The 20,071-nt window shown below is 40.2% G+C and overlaps 1 protein-coding gene across 2 annotated transcripts in view; it reads right to left on the bottom strand.

The window, feature by feature from the left end:
* MICAL2 (microtubule associated monooxygenase, calponin and LIM domain containing 2) overlaps positions 1-20,071 on the bottom strand; it is a 178,020-nt gene that overhangs the window by 45,991 nt on the left and 111,958 nt on the right. The window contains exons 26-30 of one of the 2 annotated variants that reach the window (XM_054827869.1): positions 12,324-12,431; positions 11,815-11,895; positions 10,200-10,386; positions 9,055-9,143; positions 8,634-8,733 (exon numbers count right to left, since the gene is read on the bottom strand). In XM_054827869.1, the coding sequence (XP_054683844.1) occupies positions 8,634-8,733; positions 9,055-9,143; positions 10,200-10,386; positions 11,815-11,895; positions 12,324-12,431 (565 nt within the window). The remainder of the gene's footprint in view (positions 1-8,633; positions 8,734-9,054; positions 9,144-10,199; positions 10,387-11,814; positions 11,896-12,323; positions 12,432-20,071) is intronic. The other variant, XM_054827870.1, reaches the window with a different exon arrangement.

Raw genomic sequence — 20,071 nt, forward strand, 5'->3', positions numbered from 1 at the left:
AGACACTGATTACCAGCCCACACTGGAGTGAAACTGGGGCTCAAACCTGTCACCTGAGCTTCCAAATGTGAGGCTGCATGGGAGGATCGCCTGCATTACAGTTTGAAACTGAAGATGTCCCATTAAGGTATTTCACAGATCTGCCTTACGAGGCTATAGAGCTTCTAGTAGCATTCCCCAGCTGATGTCCTGTCCAAACTTTGAGTCTTCACCAGACCCGAGAAACTGCCAGATTCTGTCCTTGAAAAAGGGCTCCTGTGAAAGATACAACGTTTGACATTTCACAGATTTCAATCCTTGCCACCTTTCTCCTCAGGCCTCCTTCATACATCTACAGAAGTCATTCCCATGTTATGGTGGCCAACAGGGCAAAGAATAAAGACAACCACGGCTCCCATTTCCATAGGGTGGCACACTGCTCCCTGTGCAGCAGGCTCTGAGCGCCTGCCCAGATTCCAACCAGCAAAAGCAAATGTTTTCCTGAGGCCCCTTCTCCACCCATGGCCCAGTGACGGGCTCCACCACGGCCCCCTCCTGTCCCCACGCCAGGAGCCCACCTGCTCCCGCTCTCCCGTGGGCCCACGCAAGCACCTACACAAGTTCTTCAGCAGCAAAACACTATTTCAAAGTATCCATTACTTACTCGATGAACAGACACTCCTGAATTCAGGCACAAAATATAACCAGGGAATTTGAAGTTGGCAAAGCAAGATAGAGCCCAAAGCACACGACTTTTGAATGCATCCAGGACGGTGCACATTAATGCTCTAGTACAAACTAAACAAAAATTAATAGAGATAAAGGAAAAGCAACCCAGTGAAAGTCTACTAGATATACTGAATGTATATCTTTATGGAAAATTGCTTCTCAAACAAAACCTGCTATGATAACATTATTTCTGTAACTTTAGACTAATATATATTTTATGAGAGCAATCTGCATTAGTCTGGTATATTAATGCATGTAGTAATTGCAATTCTGGAGCACGGTGACAACAGTTTCAGTCTCTAAAGTGATCAGTGTCTGTCAAAATAATAGCTTTGCACACAGACTTCAAGCACCAAAAACCTTAAAACAAAGACGTGAATAAATGAACCTTAAAACAAAGACCTGCAGGATAAATGCTGAAAGAGCAAATTCAAGACTATAGCAACATGCAAATTTCCTAGTAATTTCACATTTCAAAAAGACATATCAGAAATTCCATCCATTTCAAACAAGTTTGGAGCCCACCACCTGATGAGATGAGAGCAAAGCCTCCCTTATTTTTATGTTAACACAGTTCATGAAGAAAAGGAAAGAGACTTGGGGAAATATTTACATGACTAATATATATGCTTGGATCAAGCATTAATACATAATGTCTTCTGATCTTCAGCAACATGGTCTTTCATGCAAAAAAATCAAGTCATCTGCAAACATGTCATGCCTTCGAAAACATAAATATTAATGCAGAATTCAGTGCATTTCAGAACTCATTGTTTTGATTGGAATGTGAGGAATGAGTGAGCCAGAAGTGAATTAAAGCCAATTATAGTAACTAATTGCCATAATGTTGTGGGAAGACGCAGACCATAGCCTTTGCTTAAGGTTGGAATACATACGGAAGCAACTTTCACTGGCATTTTATAGCTGTAGCAATCTAGAAGAAACTGAGAGGAACAGAAATTACTCTTCTTGGTAGAGTTAATGAAAGGCTGATGTTTGAGCAATTTTAAGAAGTTTTGTCTGTACTCTTTTTTTCAAATCAAGCAATGTTTAAGAACTGCAAGATCTTTTTCATTAAAAAGCATTAGCATAATTATAATAAAAGGTTACCTTTACAGAATCCTGACATGTTTGATTTTCATTAACAGACATCTAGGCAGGTAATGCTGCCTTGCTTTGAGAATGAAAGATTAGCCTGGCTTTTTTTAAAAAAAAAAAAAAACACATCTGTGTGGGTAGTTCCAATCCAAACGGCCCTAGTGGCAACAGACAAGTCCAGAATCTGTTTGAACCAGTACAGAGGAGGGCAGAGCAACTCCTGAGCCTGCCAGAGCAAACGTCACCTCTGCACTTCCAGTGCTATAATGGCATCTATAACATCGACTAGCTTTCAAGTCTTAGAAAGCATTAACTATGTAAAGAGGCATTAGTATCATCTGCTCTGAAACCATGATTTTTGGAAGCCAACCAGCTCTGCGGCAGCTTGAGACCAGAGTAGCAGCCTGTTTGCCTTTCGAACAAGCACTGCTGCCAATTCCAGGCAGGCAAAGGGACAAAGCATGACTGCTTTGGGGTGCGTTTAGAACAGCGTGTGCTTGCTGGAGACTGAGAGCACTGGAGCGTTCGGAGAGCGCTCAATGTAAGAGCAGTAGGAGGATTCAAGCCGCCTACTCGCAGAGGTCTGCTCACGTGGCCAGAGGACAGGAGTCCCAAATTAGGCTTGTTACATTCACACAGAACTTAACCCACTAGTCTCTTCCTTTTGCAGCATTACTGGGAGCAAAACGAGGAATATTTAGTTTTATTGTTTAATGGTTTTGACTGAGAGCGAGGGAACTAACATGAACTTGCTCCCCTCACGTTGCTCATTTTGTCCGTTTTCTTTCTTTGCCGTACACTGTGTCCTGCCTTGCCCACTAGCGTTCCAGGGCACGGACTGTTTACTGCTAGGTATATCCCTCTAGTGATAGGATTTGCTAGTGATTTGACTTTTTGGGCCTTCTGCGCCACCACGAGAAACACAATTACAACAAATCTAGACCCTAACATTACCCCAATTCCAAGCTATTGTACTGATATTTTAGCAGGAATAAGTGAAACTTTATGAGAACAGCATGAACATCTGATGCCTCTCAAAGCTTCAGTGCCAAACAAATCATCACTTTCTGCTGACACAAAAACCTCTTCTGATGTTTCCATGCCACTGACTCTGCAAAAATGATCAAGTAAAGATGGCAGAAATGAGCCTGCTCTGAAACTGTAAACTGTGCAAAGAGTAAATTTAGTTTTATCCAAATTGCTTTGTCCATTGCAATTAAGGAAGTGCCAAGTATTGTCTTAAATACTATTTGTTGCCCTATGTTTTCATTATGCAAATCATCTCCCCCTTGGACAGCAAACTTTCTACTGAGCTTTTTCTTTGGCAGGGAAGATGGAATAGTTCGTTAGGAATAACATTTGTTGTTCTTTACCAATGTTGTCTTTAGCAACACTTTCAAAAAAATAATTTTTGTCATTCAAACAACCCTAGTGAGGCTCAATTTGAATTAACTTTAAAAAAAATAAAATCACACAATCTTTCCATTAAATTATTGGGACTATTCTTTCTGGGATTTGTTTTTTTTTGAAGTACAAAGGAAGAGATTATAGCTTAAGAATTGCAGAGCAAGCAAAAGAAAGATGAATGGGAGGCAGACTTAGGAAAGCTCTTTTGGAGAACCTGCTGTTTAAAAAGAACCACATCATCAGCTTTAAAAACAAAAATGAAAATTAAAAAAAAGCCACGACAGAGCAAAGGAAGGCTAAATAAAGAAATAAATAAAACAAGGCCACTGTTAACAGATAAGAGGTCACCATTAGCTGCAGTTTCCAGTGATCCAGAAGATACAGGTAATACTGTATACTGGCAAACAGCACGCCAGAGCGAGTAGCAAAGGTAAAGCTTTACCCATAGGTATTACCTACTTTTCCCGTACACGATATAGGATCCCAAACACATTAACTTAGCATCACCTTTATGACATTTGTTAATATGTAAAATAAAAACATAAGGAAAGGTAACGGAAGTCAAAGAGAAGGCGGCAAGTACCATTTGTGCGTGCAATACAAGCAGCCCCCACGCTCACCAACACCAACTTATCATTCCCAGGAAGGATAAATCCCAACACCAGGCACCTCCTGATCAGCAGTGGATCGGATAAATTGTCAAGGACCCCAACGTATATCCCCTTCCAAAGGGACAGACATGCGATTATACCACCACAGTGAACCTCTCTGGCCTTTGGGTCAGGCCACACCAAAGATAACACAACAGCATCCACCAGAAGAAGAATATGCAAAACGAGTGTGAAGTCAACTATTTAGTCTCTGTCCTCAAGAAACATTTTTAAAAGGAAGAGATGAAACAAGGAGACTTATAAAGAACTACATTTATTTTTGTTTACAGCAGATATCATAAATAAAGCTAAAACAATTTTCACTGTGTGCAAAATACAGAATTTCCATGTGAAAATTTAAATACAGCATTAAAAACTATTTAATAAAAATATTCAGTTAAGATTATAAAGTAAAATGAAGACAGAAGATTTAGGAGGAGGAGGACAGAATCCTCAAAGGCCGGGAAGAGCTAGGAAGACTCTGCAACAGAAGGTAAAAAACACAGCAATGGGAAGTGGTTTGAAATGACAGACCTTTACGTCATGACCTTCATCTCAAAGCATGCTAAACTTTGTAACAAAACACCATAGCCCTGAAATACGTAGGAAGTCATGTCCTAACCATTGGTGCAGGAAGCGTCGCTTAAAATACAGAGAGGTTTCTATGTGGGCACAGCGTGGGGACTTTCAAAGCTATCGAGACATTTTAGGATACCCACACAAATAAACAGTATTGCTTTAGTCACGCAAACGTACGGGTCAGCAAGATAAGGAGTGTGGGGCTCTGACCCTGCAGCCCTTCCGCATTCCTGGCGGAGGCAGGTAGAATGGGGCAAGCGGCAGAGGATGTTCATCCCCTCCTGAAAAATCGCTGCTTAGATCAATTCCTGAAGGCCCTTCCCTTTGAGAGGGATCCGCAGCAGGGAAGGTTGGGTCGCGGCCATGTCAACCAAAACCTTAGTGCACTTGTTTGTCGGATTGAGCCCTTGGTTCTTGTTTGGATTCATTTCCCCTTCTAGGTTATCAACATGTGATTACGCATACTGGAACTTATGTAAAAAATACATACACAATAATCGCACAAATTTGTCACGGAGAGTAGTGGCCATGTCTCATGCAGCAAGACAAATCCATTCATCAGAGTGGCGAATGGGGCCTAGTTAATTAGTTAACAAAACAACTCAAACCAAAACACTCCGATTATATAAACTTGGCGGTTTGATATTACAGACTAAAAATAGCATGCACATTTATTGCTGTTAGGCCTGCCTACTATGTTACTTGGGGTGGAAGACTGGAATTGGCATCACTTTGGCTACTTTTTCCAAAAGAATCCTTTTATATTGTACTTTCCCAGTATGAAAGCAAAGTAGTGCTTAGAAAGCACCGCAGCGCTCAAACGTTGCTCATGGCATATTTGAGCTCAATGGAAATAGGTGCTCACGCTAACCAGGAGAATTAGCTGGCTAATCTTGTCCTGACCTTATTTTAAATCTTTCCTTCAATACTTTGAAAGAAGTAAGGCTTTAACTGGTTCTTTCAAGAAACCGTTTTACTTGCCTAACTTACCTTAGAGGCACAAGGAAGTGTACATGCACAGACACAGAGAGAAAAAACATTCTCTACAGAGAGCGCGGACATTACCTTTTCTAGAACTGTGAACTCAGCAACAGGTTAAATGATCATGCCAAAGCTTGCATCCATTAATATACCAGACACGCACAGTTTGCTCCAAAATTCTTAAAAAAGGCGCAATAAAATGCTGTCAAACAACAGTGTTAGTCACACAATTTTGGAACTGGCAAGCGGAAAAAAATCACCTGAGAGCAGAAAGGCTTCAGCCAGTGAGCGGGTGCAGCACCGGAATGATGAATTGGACTAAAAGCAACGAGGGAGATTGACAGACAAGACAGCAGGAAAAAAAACAGAACTTAACTTGGTTGTATAAGAAACCATCAGAAAGATTACGGTGGCACAAAGAAGAATTAGCCAAAATGAAAATGCCTTTTTTCATTAAATCATGAACAAGGACACAAATAGGTGTGAATCTTACTAGCAGAATATTAAGATGAAGAGATTAAAAAAAATAATCTACCAATTAGATTGATACCAACAGAAAACCTTCCCAATAGAACTACCTGCAAAATCCCAGTGGAATATGCAGTGTAATTAGGATACCTCAGGAAAATGTTTTCATTATGCAAGTTCCTGAATTGTGTTCTAGGAACATAGGGATTTTATTCTCCGTTATATAAATCTGTATAGACCCAATACCGTCTTTTTCAATTTCTTTTTTTTTTTTTTTTTTAAACTTTCTACTAGTAAGATTCATTTGCTTTAAATTCATTGGACATCAGAGATTTCCAAGTTTCTTACTATATCACCATTTTCTGTAAGTTTAGCATTATGCTCACTCAGCTGAAAAGCAGAAAGTTTCCTGTAGTAAACAGCAGGAGAAAGTTTCAGGAAGAAGTGTGTCTAAAGACTGTGCTGTTGACAAACTGAAATCAAAACTGATGGCAAGCCAAATTTTAAAACTTTACCACTTAGCAGTTTGCTGTGTTGCAGGAGTAACATGGTAAATCACGCTGCAGATTTTTTACTCTTTAGGGTGAAACAATTACTATCATTAGCAAATCATTAAAAAGTATACAGTGTTCCAAAAGTAGTTTGGTTTGGTTTTTAAAATGCTGTAAAAGGTACAGATACATTTCTTCACATATATACAGATGCCCACCACATTACTATAATTGTCGCTGTGTCCAGTCAATATTCTAGCAAAGTTTTGCTGAATGCATGTTTGAACATTAATGGCAATTTATTTCAAACAAATGCTACCTTATACCTAAACAATTTTCTTCAAGCACTTTTTCAAGTTCTGTGCATATACTTAACAAATTTTTCCCAAAATACATGATCACTCTAAAATGTGAAAAGCTTTATCCTTGTAGTGTGAAGAAAGTCAAACTATTTGGAAGAAAAATCCAGTTTGTCATTTATTTTAAACAGAAGACACATTTCCTTTTAATAACTAAGAAACAAAACAATTCAAATAATCTTTTCCCAAACTATGTTAAAAAAAAAAAAAAAACAACAAAAAACCTGCCACTCTATAAGCAGCACAGTCATTTAAGACCACTGGAAAGTGATCCTGAACTTTGGTACTATCTGAATGAGACATTATTTCCTATTATTTAAGCCACATTCTTTTAGCTAGAAATAAATGCTACAGATGCTTTTAATTTTAGGCTATACATATTATCATGTTTATGTATTTACCTATTTCCTGGTGAACTTCTGAATTTAAACATTTAAATATTTGAGAGGCAGGGAGCATGCTTACCTCACTGGCTAACTAGGCTGAAAAGTAATCAGAATTTGGGATGTTGGTGTCTCCTTGCCATTAAATAATTTATTTAACCTGTCCTGACACCTGATTAAGGCAGACATTGTTGTGAGACATCTGAAAGAAGTTTACTTAATGGCTGCTCCAGATAATATAATTTCACCTTTCTTGCCATCAGCTTTACATATTGAAATGAATGAAATACCCAACTAAGAAGTAATCTCCTTAGAATACGTTTGTAGGTTTTTGCTGTTTGCTCCAAACTTGTATTTTTAAAAAATTCCAAAAGACAACAGGAGCAGTGCCTACCCAGAGGCACAACAGTAGTGATTTCAGTTACAGATGAGTGCTCCATAAACTGATATTCCTGCAATCAGCCACCTAATTAGGAAGCCTCGACTTGAGGAATAAGTCAGGTCTAATTACAGTTTCAATCAAGCCTTCACTCAACTAAGATTTGCTCTTCAAATTTATTTCAAAACTTTCAATAAATTAGTAGTACAGATTATACCCACTATCAACAAAGGGTATCTATCACATGTTAGAAGTGTAAAAGGCATGACTAGGAGCAATGTCAATTACGTACATGACTTTTTTAAAAAAAAAAAAAAACATGTTCATGCAAGTTATAACCCTCATAACCCAGAGGAAAAGCAAAAGCAAGAAAAAAAAAAAGGTATGCGCCATATTCAGGTTTCAAAACCCAGTCATTTGTCATAAATATTCCCCAAACATCTGAAAGAACACATATTCTTTCTTGGTCTAATGAAAAAAAAAAAGGGAGGGGGGAAGGGGGCAAGGAGAAGAATGGTTTCAAAATGTACCACCCTCACAATGGTCTGATCACAGGATAAAAATGGGGTGGAGGCGAAAATCTACAAAATATCCTTCATCCGTCTCCGTGTTCTGGAAATGTGTCTGGACACTGCCCTTCATGCTCTAACACACAGTACATTTTATATTGCAAATTTTGATTGCACCTCATTTATATCAGAAGGAATCCACCGTTCATTTAAATCATGTTAAATTGTATGAAAAGTAAAAACAAAAAATATGAACAAAAACCCTCAAGAAAATAGCGAGGCTGTTAATTTTGAAAATCTGAAAGGCACAACTGAGCAAGACACGTAGAAGAATTTAAACCCTATAGAATTTTTTCACCCATTCAAGCACATTTTCAAGTGATAGCTCTGCTTCCCGGTACATATGAGTAAGTACCTCTAGAAGAGCACAGAGGAATGGCACACCAAGGCTCAAGAGTTCGTACAAGTAGGTATAGTTATATGCATTGTCCCTGAAATGAAGATTGGTAGCGTGCAGAAAACCATGCATCCAGTTAGACAGGCGTCTGGGAATGTCAAGCAGATCCCTTGTCACCCGAAGGGGCCAGCTTAGCGTGCCCCTAAAGAAGGAAGTCAGGATACCTGGGGACCTGTCCTCTGGACTGCTAGCAGTAGACAAAGTGCTTTCTGTGGTGGTCGCTGTGGGTTTGGGTTCCTCTTTCTTCCATGCTTCTGTTGCCTCCTTTATATAAAGCATTAAAAAAATGTTAAATATACTTCTAAAAATGGAAAGTCCGGTTTCTGTTACTATTTTCAGGTTTTTATATATATTGCCATTTCCAATTGTTCTTAAGCTCAACTTTGCTTTGTATAGGAAAAGCCAATTTCCACTGAGAAGCAGACTATAAATATGCCAAATTCAAAGAACCAGGAGGTTCTATTTTAGTATTGATTTTACTACTTCTGGACATTAGGTAGAAAACATCTCACACAAAGTATTGCACCCTGCTCCAGATACAGCTGCTTCAACATTTCCTGCATTAGTAATATAACCAATACGTACCTTTCCTTGGATCTGTAATGTTGCTCTTCTCTTTCTGTGTTTAGTGCTAATTTTGCAGTGCGTAAAATGAGGTTTACAGTAAAATTTATCTACAAGAGAAAAAATAAGTGATATTTATCTATATGCATATGGACTAAAAACCCACTGTTGCATCTATAAAAAAGATGAAATCAGGATAATTAATGGTTGGGCAGCAAAAGGAAACTTGCCATCGACTCTGAACAGGTTTCTCTTACATTACACAGATTTGCATATTTGTTAGATAAGGTGAGGTCATTTACCTAGCACACAAGTTTAAAATTAATAAACAGCAGGAAAAAAAGATTCTATAAATACCAAGTCACAAACCAACACAAGACATCAAGCATCAAAAAGTCAAATAATCAGTTCAAAAAGTCTTTGCAGAAGATTCTCTGAACTGCAAAAGAACCACCTTTGGCCTTGAGTCTTTAATCCTTTTGTAGGAGATCAGGTTAATACTCAGATCTACTCAAATCATTTGGAAGTGGGAAGGGAATTTCAATTCAGTTTAATAATTTCCCACTAAACTAAAAAAAAAAGGGACAAAAAATAATTCATCATTCCCCATCCCTAAACCCCAGGCTGTAGGTGGGATTGAGAGCCCAAGATCTGAATCTCCCATTCTACAGCAGACTGGAATGAATGACACTGTTGCTTGGCCAGTACTATTCCTTTCAACTCCTGAGCCATAACATCTTGAAAGAAATAACCTATACTCGCCCCCATCCGTGTAAATCTGCCAGTATCTTGGCTTATCCCTAAAGATCACGTTATTTAATGGCCATCCATAAGTGAGAGATGAGAATAGTTCTGTATTGTTGGAGAAAAATCACTTTTATTCCCCCACCCCGCTTTGACCTGTGATTGGACAACCTGTATTTCGGTCACTTGACTTATTTTCCACTGAGGATTTCTTCATTTAAAGCTCAGGTCTGTTGTAACTGGATTCTTTTGAAAGACTAGAACTGCACGTAAAAGGACTCAAAGATCAGCATGGATGCAAACAACATACTTGGCAGACCTCCTCCTGACCGAGCTACTTGGCCAGGTCTTTTTCCCCTAGTTCCATTAAAAGCATCAATACTTGGACGTTTTAAAATATTCTTAAATAGTTCCTATATTACCTTCTTCAACATCAAAGGCATAAATTCCTAAACGGAGTGTTGTAGAACATATTTCACACTTGAAGCACTCCCTATGAAAGAAGTGCCCTTCTGCACTCAGCCGCTCCATAACATATACCCGTTTTTTGCAGAAATAACAAATGTCGCTCCCCCCGATAGACTGAGGAAATTCTTTTCGCAGAGATCCCTGTTAAAAGATAAAAATAGAAATGCACATAAAGCTGTTGCACTACACCCAGATATAAATTCTTATTAAGTGGGCAGCTGCTTTAGCTGCTTGAAGTGTTACACAGCCCCCTCCACACATAATTAAAATAAGCATCAGTCAGCTTTTTTATTACTCATTTGATGCAATTCTGTAGGTTTATGCAGCAATTCATAAATCAGACATCACGAAGACTTTAAGGGGTGAGTTTTCAGCTGCACTTGCATTCATCTTCCCTCTGGGAGTTCACCGACATTTTGTGTTTACTCAGGTACCAGAGCAGCACCAGCCCCAAACGCCCATTTACGCCCCTGCTCCACGCTAGCACAGGCACTCGCGTCTCACGGCGGTGGGCATCGGTGTTTCTGCAAAGAGGGCAAAGGCAGACCTTGCCAGCCTCAAACAACAGACACGCATTTGGAGCTAAGAAAACAGACACCCTCAGTTCATACACACTCCTGAGCAAAATGCAGGCTCCTGGTTCAAGGTCCAGGAAGAAAAACTGACAGTCTTCGATGCTGGTGACTGAACCACCGTTTACATCAGCTGCAGACACGCATCCCCTCTCAGTCATGTTCCTCCTGAGACTACAGCCCAAGCTAGTACTTTGTTTGTTTTAAAAATCAATCTCATTCCTACCACGCACATACAGTATATTTTTAACTCATTAGTCTTTACAATATGATCCATATTAACAAATTGAAACTATTTTGAAAGTTTTTGTTGCATTTGGGCTGGCAATTAACATTCTTTAATTGCCACAAATCTCATTTTCTCTGGATATACATGAAAAAGTACAGAAAAATAAATTCTAAACGGATCAGATGCCACTGGGCTTCCCTTTTCTTATTAGGGTCAGGTATGAAAGTGTTACTTGGCATTATTGCATTCTGCTTAGTTACAGGTTGGTACAGATGAGCATCCTGTCTCTACCACAGCTGCCCCACCATCTCCCTCCCCTTCTGCCATCCCCGCTGCCACAGGAGAGGTACCACGCATGGGACAGAGGAGGCGTGGGCTTGGCAGAGGCCAGGCATGGTCAGACAGCAGCACACAGTCCACACAACTCATCTGTAATTTGCCACCAAAAGGCGGCCTTGGAACAATTTTTTAATGTTAAGTGCAAGTCACAACTGTCATTGTCACAAGTCACACGCGCTTAAAAGTTGAGAATCCTATTCCAAATCTGCCATTAGTAATCCATTTTGCTGTGATGGATCATTTCAGAGTATGAAACTTTCCAAATGAACAACCATGCAAATGGAAAAGTACACAAATGCATTTTTAAAAATATGATGTTAATACAACAGGTCAGATAGTTACAATGAAGTGGAAGCAATTGGAGTTTAGTGCTGGCTAATAATTTAGTGTCATCACCACAACACAACACCTTACTTTGCTTCTCAATACCTGACAGCTCTGAGCAGTGGAGGCAGGAGATGGAGAATGAGGAATAGGGCAAGGACCTCTAGCTCTGTCCAGAGACCGCTTCTGAATTCAACATAGAACAGTGTCAGAGTTTAAAAACAGCTCTCTTCAAAATGAGGCACGGTGATTCAGCATTTGCGTGTTAAAAATAACTGCATAAACATGTACTGTACAAAACTTTCTTTAGAAGCCACCCTGATTAATAATTGTCTTCTATTACTAATTGTACCAGTAATTACATTTAATAAAAGCCTCCTGAAGTTTTAATTCATACAGACAAATAAGAAAAATATAAATAGAAGACAGGGTGAGCAACATTTCTAGCACATCCACACATCAGCATATTTTGCCAATATGCATTTGATTCCTTATTAAGTGTTAGACTAAGACCTTTCATAACGCTTAAAGTGCTCCACAACCAGGATGTTAAGTCAGGATGACATTCTGGAAACACCACTCAAGTTATCATTTCTTTGTGGGTTTACTCTTACCAGTTCAAGGGGGGGAAACTGTGGCTTGGGTCTGTGATCATTCACATACAGATTGACAAGAACTTCAGCCACAGCTCCAATTGCACGTGAGACCTTTCCTACAGTCATCTAACCAGAAAAGGGGAGAAGATGAAGAACAGAAGGAAATGCTTTAGTTATTCTTGAAAAATAATTTAATGAGAAAAGGACAAGAATGATTTGAAAACATGCAAACAATGATAAATAGAGACTAGGAGAAAGAGCAGAGGCAAAGTCTAGCAAAGCACAAGCATGCTCATGCATGATCAGTGTGGTCCAGCTGGTGGCCACAGAAGGCTTCCATGCAGCCCACGTGCTTCTCCCTGCGGATGATGGAGAAATAGCTGCTGGGAGCAAATGCTGCTCCCACAGCACGAGGCCTCCTGCCATGTCCACGAAGAGGCAGAGCTGGGAGTTACTGCCTGGCTATCAGGGTTGGACCATTCTGATAGATTAAAAATCCCCTATTGTTCACTTTGCTTTCTTAGGACTTTGTTGTTATATTGCAGAACAGGGGGTGGGGACTAAACTTCACATCAATGGACCACAAACTGTGGCATTTCAGGAAACATTCCATGAAAACGTACTAGAAGTCCTGCACGGAAATGCTTTGTTGATGCTCACAGAGCAACCATTCTCCTTCTCCCCAGTGACTCATCTTAACACCAGGGAAAACTGGATAAACTTCACTCACGAAAGGAAGACATCACCTTTAATCTGCTTCATCACACTGTTGCAGCCACGAATGTTAGGCTGTTTCTAACCAAGTTTATCGAAGGCAGGTCTGCAAGTGCAGCTCCTTAGGCTGTGGTTGCAAATGCAGACCACTGACTGCACAGTGCAGGCTTCCTTGCCAAAACACATGCGTGGGGACTGGAAAAGAAGAAAGGCGTGTGTGTGGCAGGCAGGTAAGTAGGTTACTCTAGTTCTCTGTTCCTCGAAAAGAGACTGTGAAGACTTCACAGATTTACAGAAGTATTTTCTACCCTAAACTAGATTTCCTGTAGTGATTTTTTATTTTAGTTTTATAGTCAATATAAGATCCCACCACCTCTCTGGTAGCAAAGGCAGCAAGGGCCATCCTGGTATGGCCAGGGATCCGATACTCTGCTTCTGAAGCCAGGACATACCTTTGCTTTCAAGCCATCTCATACCTTACGCTCCTTTTGCCTCCCACAGAGCCTAAATTTTAAGTGTTTCACTTCACAGTGAAATGATTTTTCTATTGCCACCGCTCTAAGTCTTGCTAACGGAAAGGTTTTAAAATATCAGAAAGTTACCATGAAGAAAGGAGAAAAATATAAATGCAATGGTATTCATCATACTTTTAAATCATTTTACAGCATTTTCTATCAAGCTTAAAAGCAACTATAAGGCATTGTGGGTGTGTTTTCAAAAATTACTATGGTTAAAAGTATTCTTGCTAATAAAAAAAAATTTCAAGTTCATGAACTTGGGAACATGTCCAGCGCCTTACAGCTCCCCTTATCTTTTGAGAGTTATCCCATAATTAACTTTATATCCAGGCAGATACAAAATATGTATGTTAAGTCAACAAAGGCCATTCAAGGGACAAATTTCTGTACTGCTTGGTTTTGTTTAATATAAAAAGACTTTTAAATATTATTCAAGATCTGCACAACTGGTGGGGTAACAACAGCAAAGTAAAGTGTTAATTACATACTGCAGTGCTGTCCCTAAGTAGTACATTAAATTACAAACCAATATTAGCAGTGAGATTGCTTGCTACTACAGAAAAACTACATTCCTTTGTAGACAAAATTTTCCTCCCCAAATTCTGCACCTCTGAATATGCTAAGCAACTTTTAGGCTATACACAATTTATTACCCAGAAGCTCCTAGGTAACAGAAAGCATTCAAAGTCAGTTGAAGCAGAAATTTACCTTGAATTAGTTAAACGCTGAAGCAATCAGTTAAACAATAAGGCTATGCTTAAAGTGCAAGTAGCTGAATTTCAGGTAAAGTATCCTTGAGCCTGAACTACACCTTGCAAGTCATCAGGTTGGCTGATTTCTGTTCTCCACCCATTGGAGCTATCTGTGTCAACATTAAAGCAGTCAAAACAAGAAAACTGCATGTTTATACATACTTTTGAAATGTTATTAAAAGGAAACGTTCTTGTAATGAACATGAATTCACATTCCATGCAAAAGCAAATAGGATTTCAAGTTAATCTAGCAACCAAAAGATTGCTGACTGCTCTGGTCTCCTAATCAACAACCACCAACACAAACATTGTTGCTACTCACGGGCAGGGAGGGCAGGAAGCAAGTGGGCTTGAGGACTGATTAGAGCTCATTTTAGAGAAACTGTTTAATAAGGACATAATACTAGGGGCAGATCTCTACTGATTCTCCTTACTGAATCAGATATGCAGGCAGTCAAGAGGAGATCAATTTGCTACAGCCTTGGTACTGCACCTTTCAGAGGCCTCGCAGAGGGATCTAGATAGGTTGGAGCATTGGGCAGTGATTAATGGGATGAAATCTTAGAAGTCCAAATGGCAGATCCTGCACTTAGGATGGAGTAATGCTGGGCACAAGTATAAATTGGGAAAGGAACAGCTGGAGAATAGCCATGCAGAAAAGGATCTGGGGGTGCTGGTCAACAGCAGCTCAATATGAGCCAGCAGTGTGCCCTGGCAGCTAAGAGGGCAAATCCGGGAGTGCATCAAACATGGTATAACCAGACGGTCAAATGAGGCAATTATCCCATTGTGCAGCTTCACCTCGAGTATTGTGTGCAGTTCCGGGCCCCACAATTTAAGAAGGATGTTAAGGGACTTGAATGTGTCCAGAGGTGGGCAACAAAGCTGGTGAAAGGGCTGGAAGGACCGTCCTATGAGGAGCGGCTGAGGACTCTGAGTTTGTCTACTTTGGAGAACAGGAGGCTGAGGGGTGACCTCATGGCTCTCTACAGCTTCCTAAGGAGGGGACGTGGAGAGGGAGGTGCTGATCTCTTCTCCCTGTATCCAGTGACAGAACGCATGGGAATGGTTCAAAGCTGCTCCAGGGCAGGTTCAGACTGGACGTGAGGAAGCATTTCTTTACCAAGAGGGTGCTCAAACACTGAAACAGGCTTCCCAGAGAGGTGGTTGATGCCCCAGCACTGTCAGTGTTTAAGAGGCGTTTGGACAATGCCCTTAATACCATGCTTTAACTTTTGGTCAGCCCTGGAGTGGTCAGGCAATGGGACTAGATGATCGTTGTCGGTCCCTTCCAACTGAAATGTTCTATTCAAATGCCACTCAATCATTAAATAGAAATATCAGGGCAGGACGAGAATCCACCAGGACAGCCCCGTGAGCACCTGCCACCATCAGAAACCCACAGAAAATGGGAGGAACAGGACGTGCAACAGCAGTGCTGCCCTGCAAGGCTCATGACTTCTGCCCTCGTATGACAACAGCACAACCACCGAGCAACCCCCCGTGTCTCCTCTAAACCTCACCCTGCTTATGGACAAGGACTTCAATAATATACCCATCCATTAAATTGTAATTTAAGTGTAATAAGCTCCAGCTGCAGGAGAGAGGGTCTGACCACAAGTCTGCACACATTTCTTTAGAGAACCTGTCAGCTCTTACATGCCTTAGCTTTGGTCAACAGCACACAGATTTCTGCCTGCCTGATGCTGCTCAGGTACCCTAGAAACTCAGTATACACATAATAGGTTTTACATTTTGCTCATGCACTTACTACCCTTGAGGCTACTGGTGTACGTGAAGTCCCACACATGCATGCCATTTTGTAGAGCTGAGGCCACTATCAATATTTAACAGGCTACTGCTCACAATTCAGGCAGGTTTATACCAGCAGCTTTAAATCCTTTGTTGGAAAGGAATCTCAAGGAGTTACCTTACATAGTGAATTCCAGGAAACAACCAAGAAAACACTTAAAAATCCCAGAAGAGTTTGCGATTTATTAAGACTACTGACCTGTCAATGACATGTTGCCAAAGCTTTTCAGCAGGTTGATCAGGGCGGTTATTCATGTGGGAAGAGAAAGTTGCCTTCTGCATTTCCCCGTGCTATTATTTGTAACACCACAGCCAACCAACACGTAAGCCTCAGTAGTATTTTCATAAAACAAAGGAAATATGCTCTCTGCCTCCAAAAGCATAGACTGCTTCCCCTTTGTTGTTTCATATCCTTAATGATTTTCCTGGTCTTATTTTGCTTTGAGGGTGATTTATTTACTTTTCATACCACCTGCTACATATATTTTACCTCTGAGATAAACAACATTTGAGTAGTAAGTTACTGTGTGTAGGAAACACCCAAGCCCTGCTTACTGCTGGTAATTAGAGTCACATCATTGAAGGTAATTAGTTGGTCCAAACTCTGCAGGCAGCAAAGCCTACTGATTGCAACATCTTCATAATTCTTATGATGTATTGGGTGGATTCAGCCATGCAAAGCTCAGATGAACACAGCTTTCTGAAGGTCAATCCAACTTAAAAAAACCAAACAGGAATAACCAAAACCCAGCCTGTAATCTAGTATTTGCTAATTCATAATTCTATGTATGTGAATTTTGACAGCTGATAAAAGCTAGAAGGTAGTTTTAATTATTACAGGCAACTTCCATATAGTATCATATAGAAGTTAATTCTTAATAAGTTGTAATGACTGTATGTCTTTTAAAGAAACAATATGCTTCCATAGCCTTCCTTTCAAGTGCTCTTTTCAGGACCCAGGCTTAATAACAGGTTTCTATAATAAGACACTAAGACTTCATAGCCACCCTTTTAAATAAATACGCCACCATAACTAATACTGTTCCAATGAAAATTCAGCAGATCAACATATGGATAACAATCTTAGTACTCACTTGAAATTAAAATGACAGTACTAACTATTTAAAGGATCAGAGAGTGCTGATATTTATAGGTAATTTCTCATGTAGTCCTACAAAACTCAAAGACTTCTATTATCTTCTGGTTTTCTGCTAGCAAAAAGCAGAAACACTGAGAGCAACATGAGGGAGCTCTTTTTGTTGGCTTATCAGTCCTGAAGTGCTTTTTATTAGAAGTGTAGACTTACCTAGTGAGATCTCAGAACAGAGACCAGAGTCCTATAACCCCACCCTCTAGATAACACACACAGGCAATTACCAATACATATTCACAGCAGAGAGGTATAAACATATTGTTAAATTATCACGCACGGTACTTGAAAATGTGTACTGCACACCTGAAATATTATCAAATTTTATTGATATAGTGCTGCACTTTTAGACAGTGTTTTATAGACTATGATAAAATTTTCCTGTTCTGAAAAGTGTGCAATCTTAAAAGAGAAAACATTGGGACAACAATTTAAGCATAGGCGGCCACGGACAGATTGCCTGCTACGGAATCAAGGCAGCAGCAGGTGTTCCCTGAAGATTTAATACTCTTACAGTAAAAACAACAGTAAGAAATCTGCTTCTTGGAAGAATTTTGTTTGAGAAATAACAAAAGGTAAGCCAAAACATGGTCTATGTAACTTGAAGAGGAACAGAACTTAAGTTGCCAAAGAGAGGTAAAGCTAAGGCAACTGGGGTATCACAGAACTGAATCGACCTCACAGCACATGAGTATGTATGGAGAACAAAAGTCTTGCACAGCCATTAACCCTTCACCAGCACATCACCAACACCAAGAACAGTCCTGGACATAGGTCCAAAGGTCCACCGAGTCCATGCCCTGTCCCCAGGGCAGGATCCACTTTACTTGTGCAAAGTAAGTGACATTGGTGTAACGTGCTCCAAAAGGTGTCGGCGCGGCAGCCTGCAGGCCTCCCCCAGCACCCTGCTCCTTACCATTCAAGGGTCCCCTTTTCCCATCCCCAAGCCTGACCTGAATCTCCGTTTCCATGGTGACTGTCCATCACCCCTTGCTGTGTGACAGTGAGCATGGAGGACAGGCACCCTCCCCTTCACCACAGCCGCCTTGTGCGGACACTATGGATGACTGACCCTGCCTAACACCCCCACTCCCTTTCAGTTACCCCTGTAGCAAGGGCAGCACCAACAATGTCACTTGTACTAACTGGCAACCCTGGAAAGGAAACTCAAGGGGGTTTTTTTGCCCCCTTTTCTTTTTAAAAATCTATTTACTGCCTTTCCCATTGAAGTATCTGCAGTAATCCATCATCACTTGGGGTTCATTTGGATCAGCTTTCTATTACCGCAGCTGTCTCAAAGGGGAGGAAAGTAAAAGTTAGCCTGTTCATTATCAGACCTGCTATTAAAAATTCTCAAATATGCCAAAGAAAACATGTAGTCTCATCTAACCAGCCAAATATTTACCAAATGAGATGAAGTTAAATTTACTGTGCTGGTGACAGAACAAGATTTTCTTGCCTCAGCTGTGCTGCATTCTGCCATTACCTCTGAAGAGATCTTTTTCAATTAAACTAAACTCAGCCTGAGTGAAATCAAGTCACAACAAACTATTACTTCACCATTTAAATACAATGGAAAACTAATAAAAGGCTGTGAGTGCACTTTAAACAAAATGCAGTTGAATTAAAACATCCAAAAATGATTGCTCAGGCCAAATGTTCTCTACGAAAAAAATGTTAAAATCCCAGTAAAATTATCGCTCACAGAGTTTCCAAATGATGAAGAGACTAGTTGTCATTCTAAAACTTTGCTCACATTGTTAGGGGTTTTTTGGTTTTGTTGTTTTTTGTGGTTTTGGGGGTTTCTTTAATTCTCTTTGCACTGTCACAATAGTTCTCCAACTCAAATGAGCAACAGGCCCTGATATTTTGGAAACTGTTACTTAGCTTAAAACCCATCACACACTATACCTCCCCTAGGTCATAAAAAGTAAGAGGTAAATCCAGGCAAAGGAATTATTTTGAAGCTGAAGAGAATTAGGGGATTACCACATTAAGGCACCTGCTGGGCTTGCAGTGTCCTTGAAGGGCTGTGTAGCCTATATTTTCCTGGGGAATGAGAGGAAGGGAGTCTTTTCAGCATAGCTCTATCTTAACCGAAGAACGTGCCTTTGCAAACAGATCAGCTCAGTATCTACCTGCTCAGTTACTGCTGAAGCTGTGAGGCTGAACCAGCATCAACAATATGGTGCAAAATAACCTGCAAAGATCTAGCCCAGTTCCACTAGATGATTGATATTGAACGACCACCAAGTAGGAAATTACCTTCGGCCATGGCTTACCTCAAGTTGGGCAATACTCATGAGTATTTCATGAAACTACTGTTATTTAAATACAACAAAAGCAAGCAGAATGCTTTGCTCCTCCTCACAGTAAATGGAGACAGTACCCAATTTTGCCAAATAGTACTTCTTTCATGTGTCAGCTCCAGCAACACCTGCATTGGATCACAGCAGTTGCCTTCAATACTTCTAAAAATTTGATGTTTCCACTGTTTTTCCACACCAATCCTATTCAATACTATAGTGTTCCCAGACTACTGCTACATAATCTGTGGGTGAAGGAAAGGGAACCTGGGCCTTTACCTGCCCTGAAAAGCTGAAAAATATCAAACTTTCTTCAATTAAAATCCTTCTAAAACAAAGGGAGTTAGAAGCCAATGTCATCTTAACTTCCACAGATAAAAGTACAGCCCATTGTAATATCAGCGTAAGTAGTAAGAGCTGAATAATTCTGATTCAAGTGTTATCTAATTGTTTTCATTTCGAGCATGCGTGTCCTCTCTGTAAAGTTTGCTCTTGCAAAGAACTGTATTCTAGC

Source organism: Grus americana, chromosome 5 (assembly GCF_028858705.1).
Source record: "Grus americana isolate bGruAme1 chromosome 5, bGruAme1.mat, whole genome shotgun sequence".
Taxonomy (NCBI): domain Eukaryota; kingdom Metazoa; phylum Chordata; class Aves; order Gruiformes; family Gruidae; genus Grus; species Grus americana.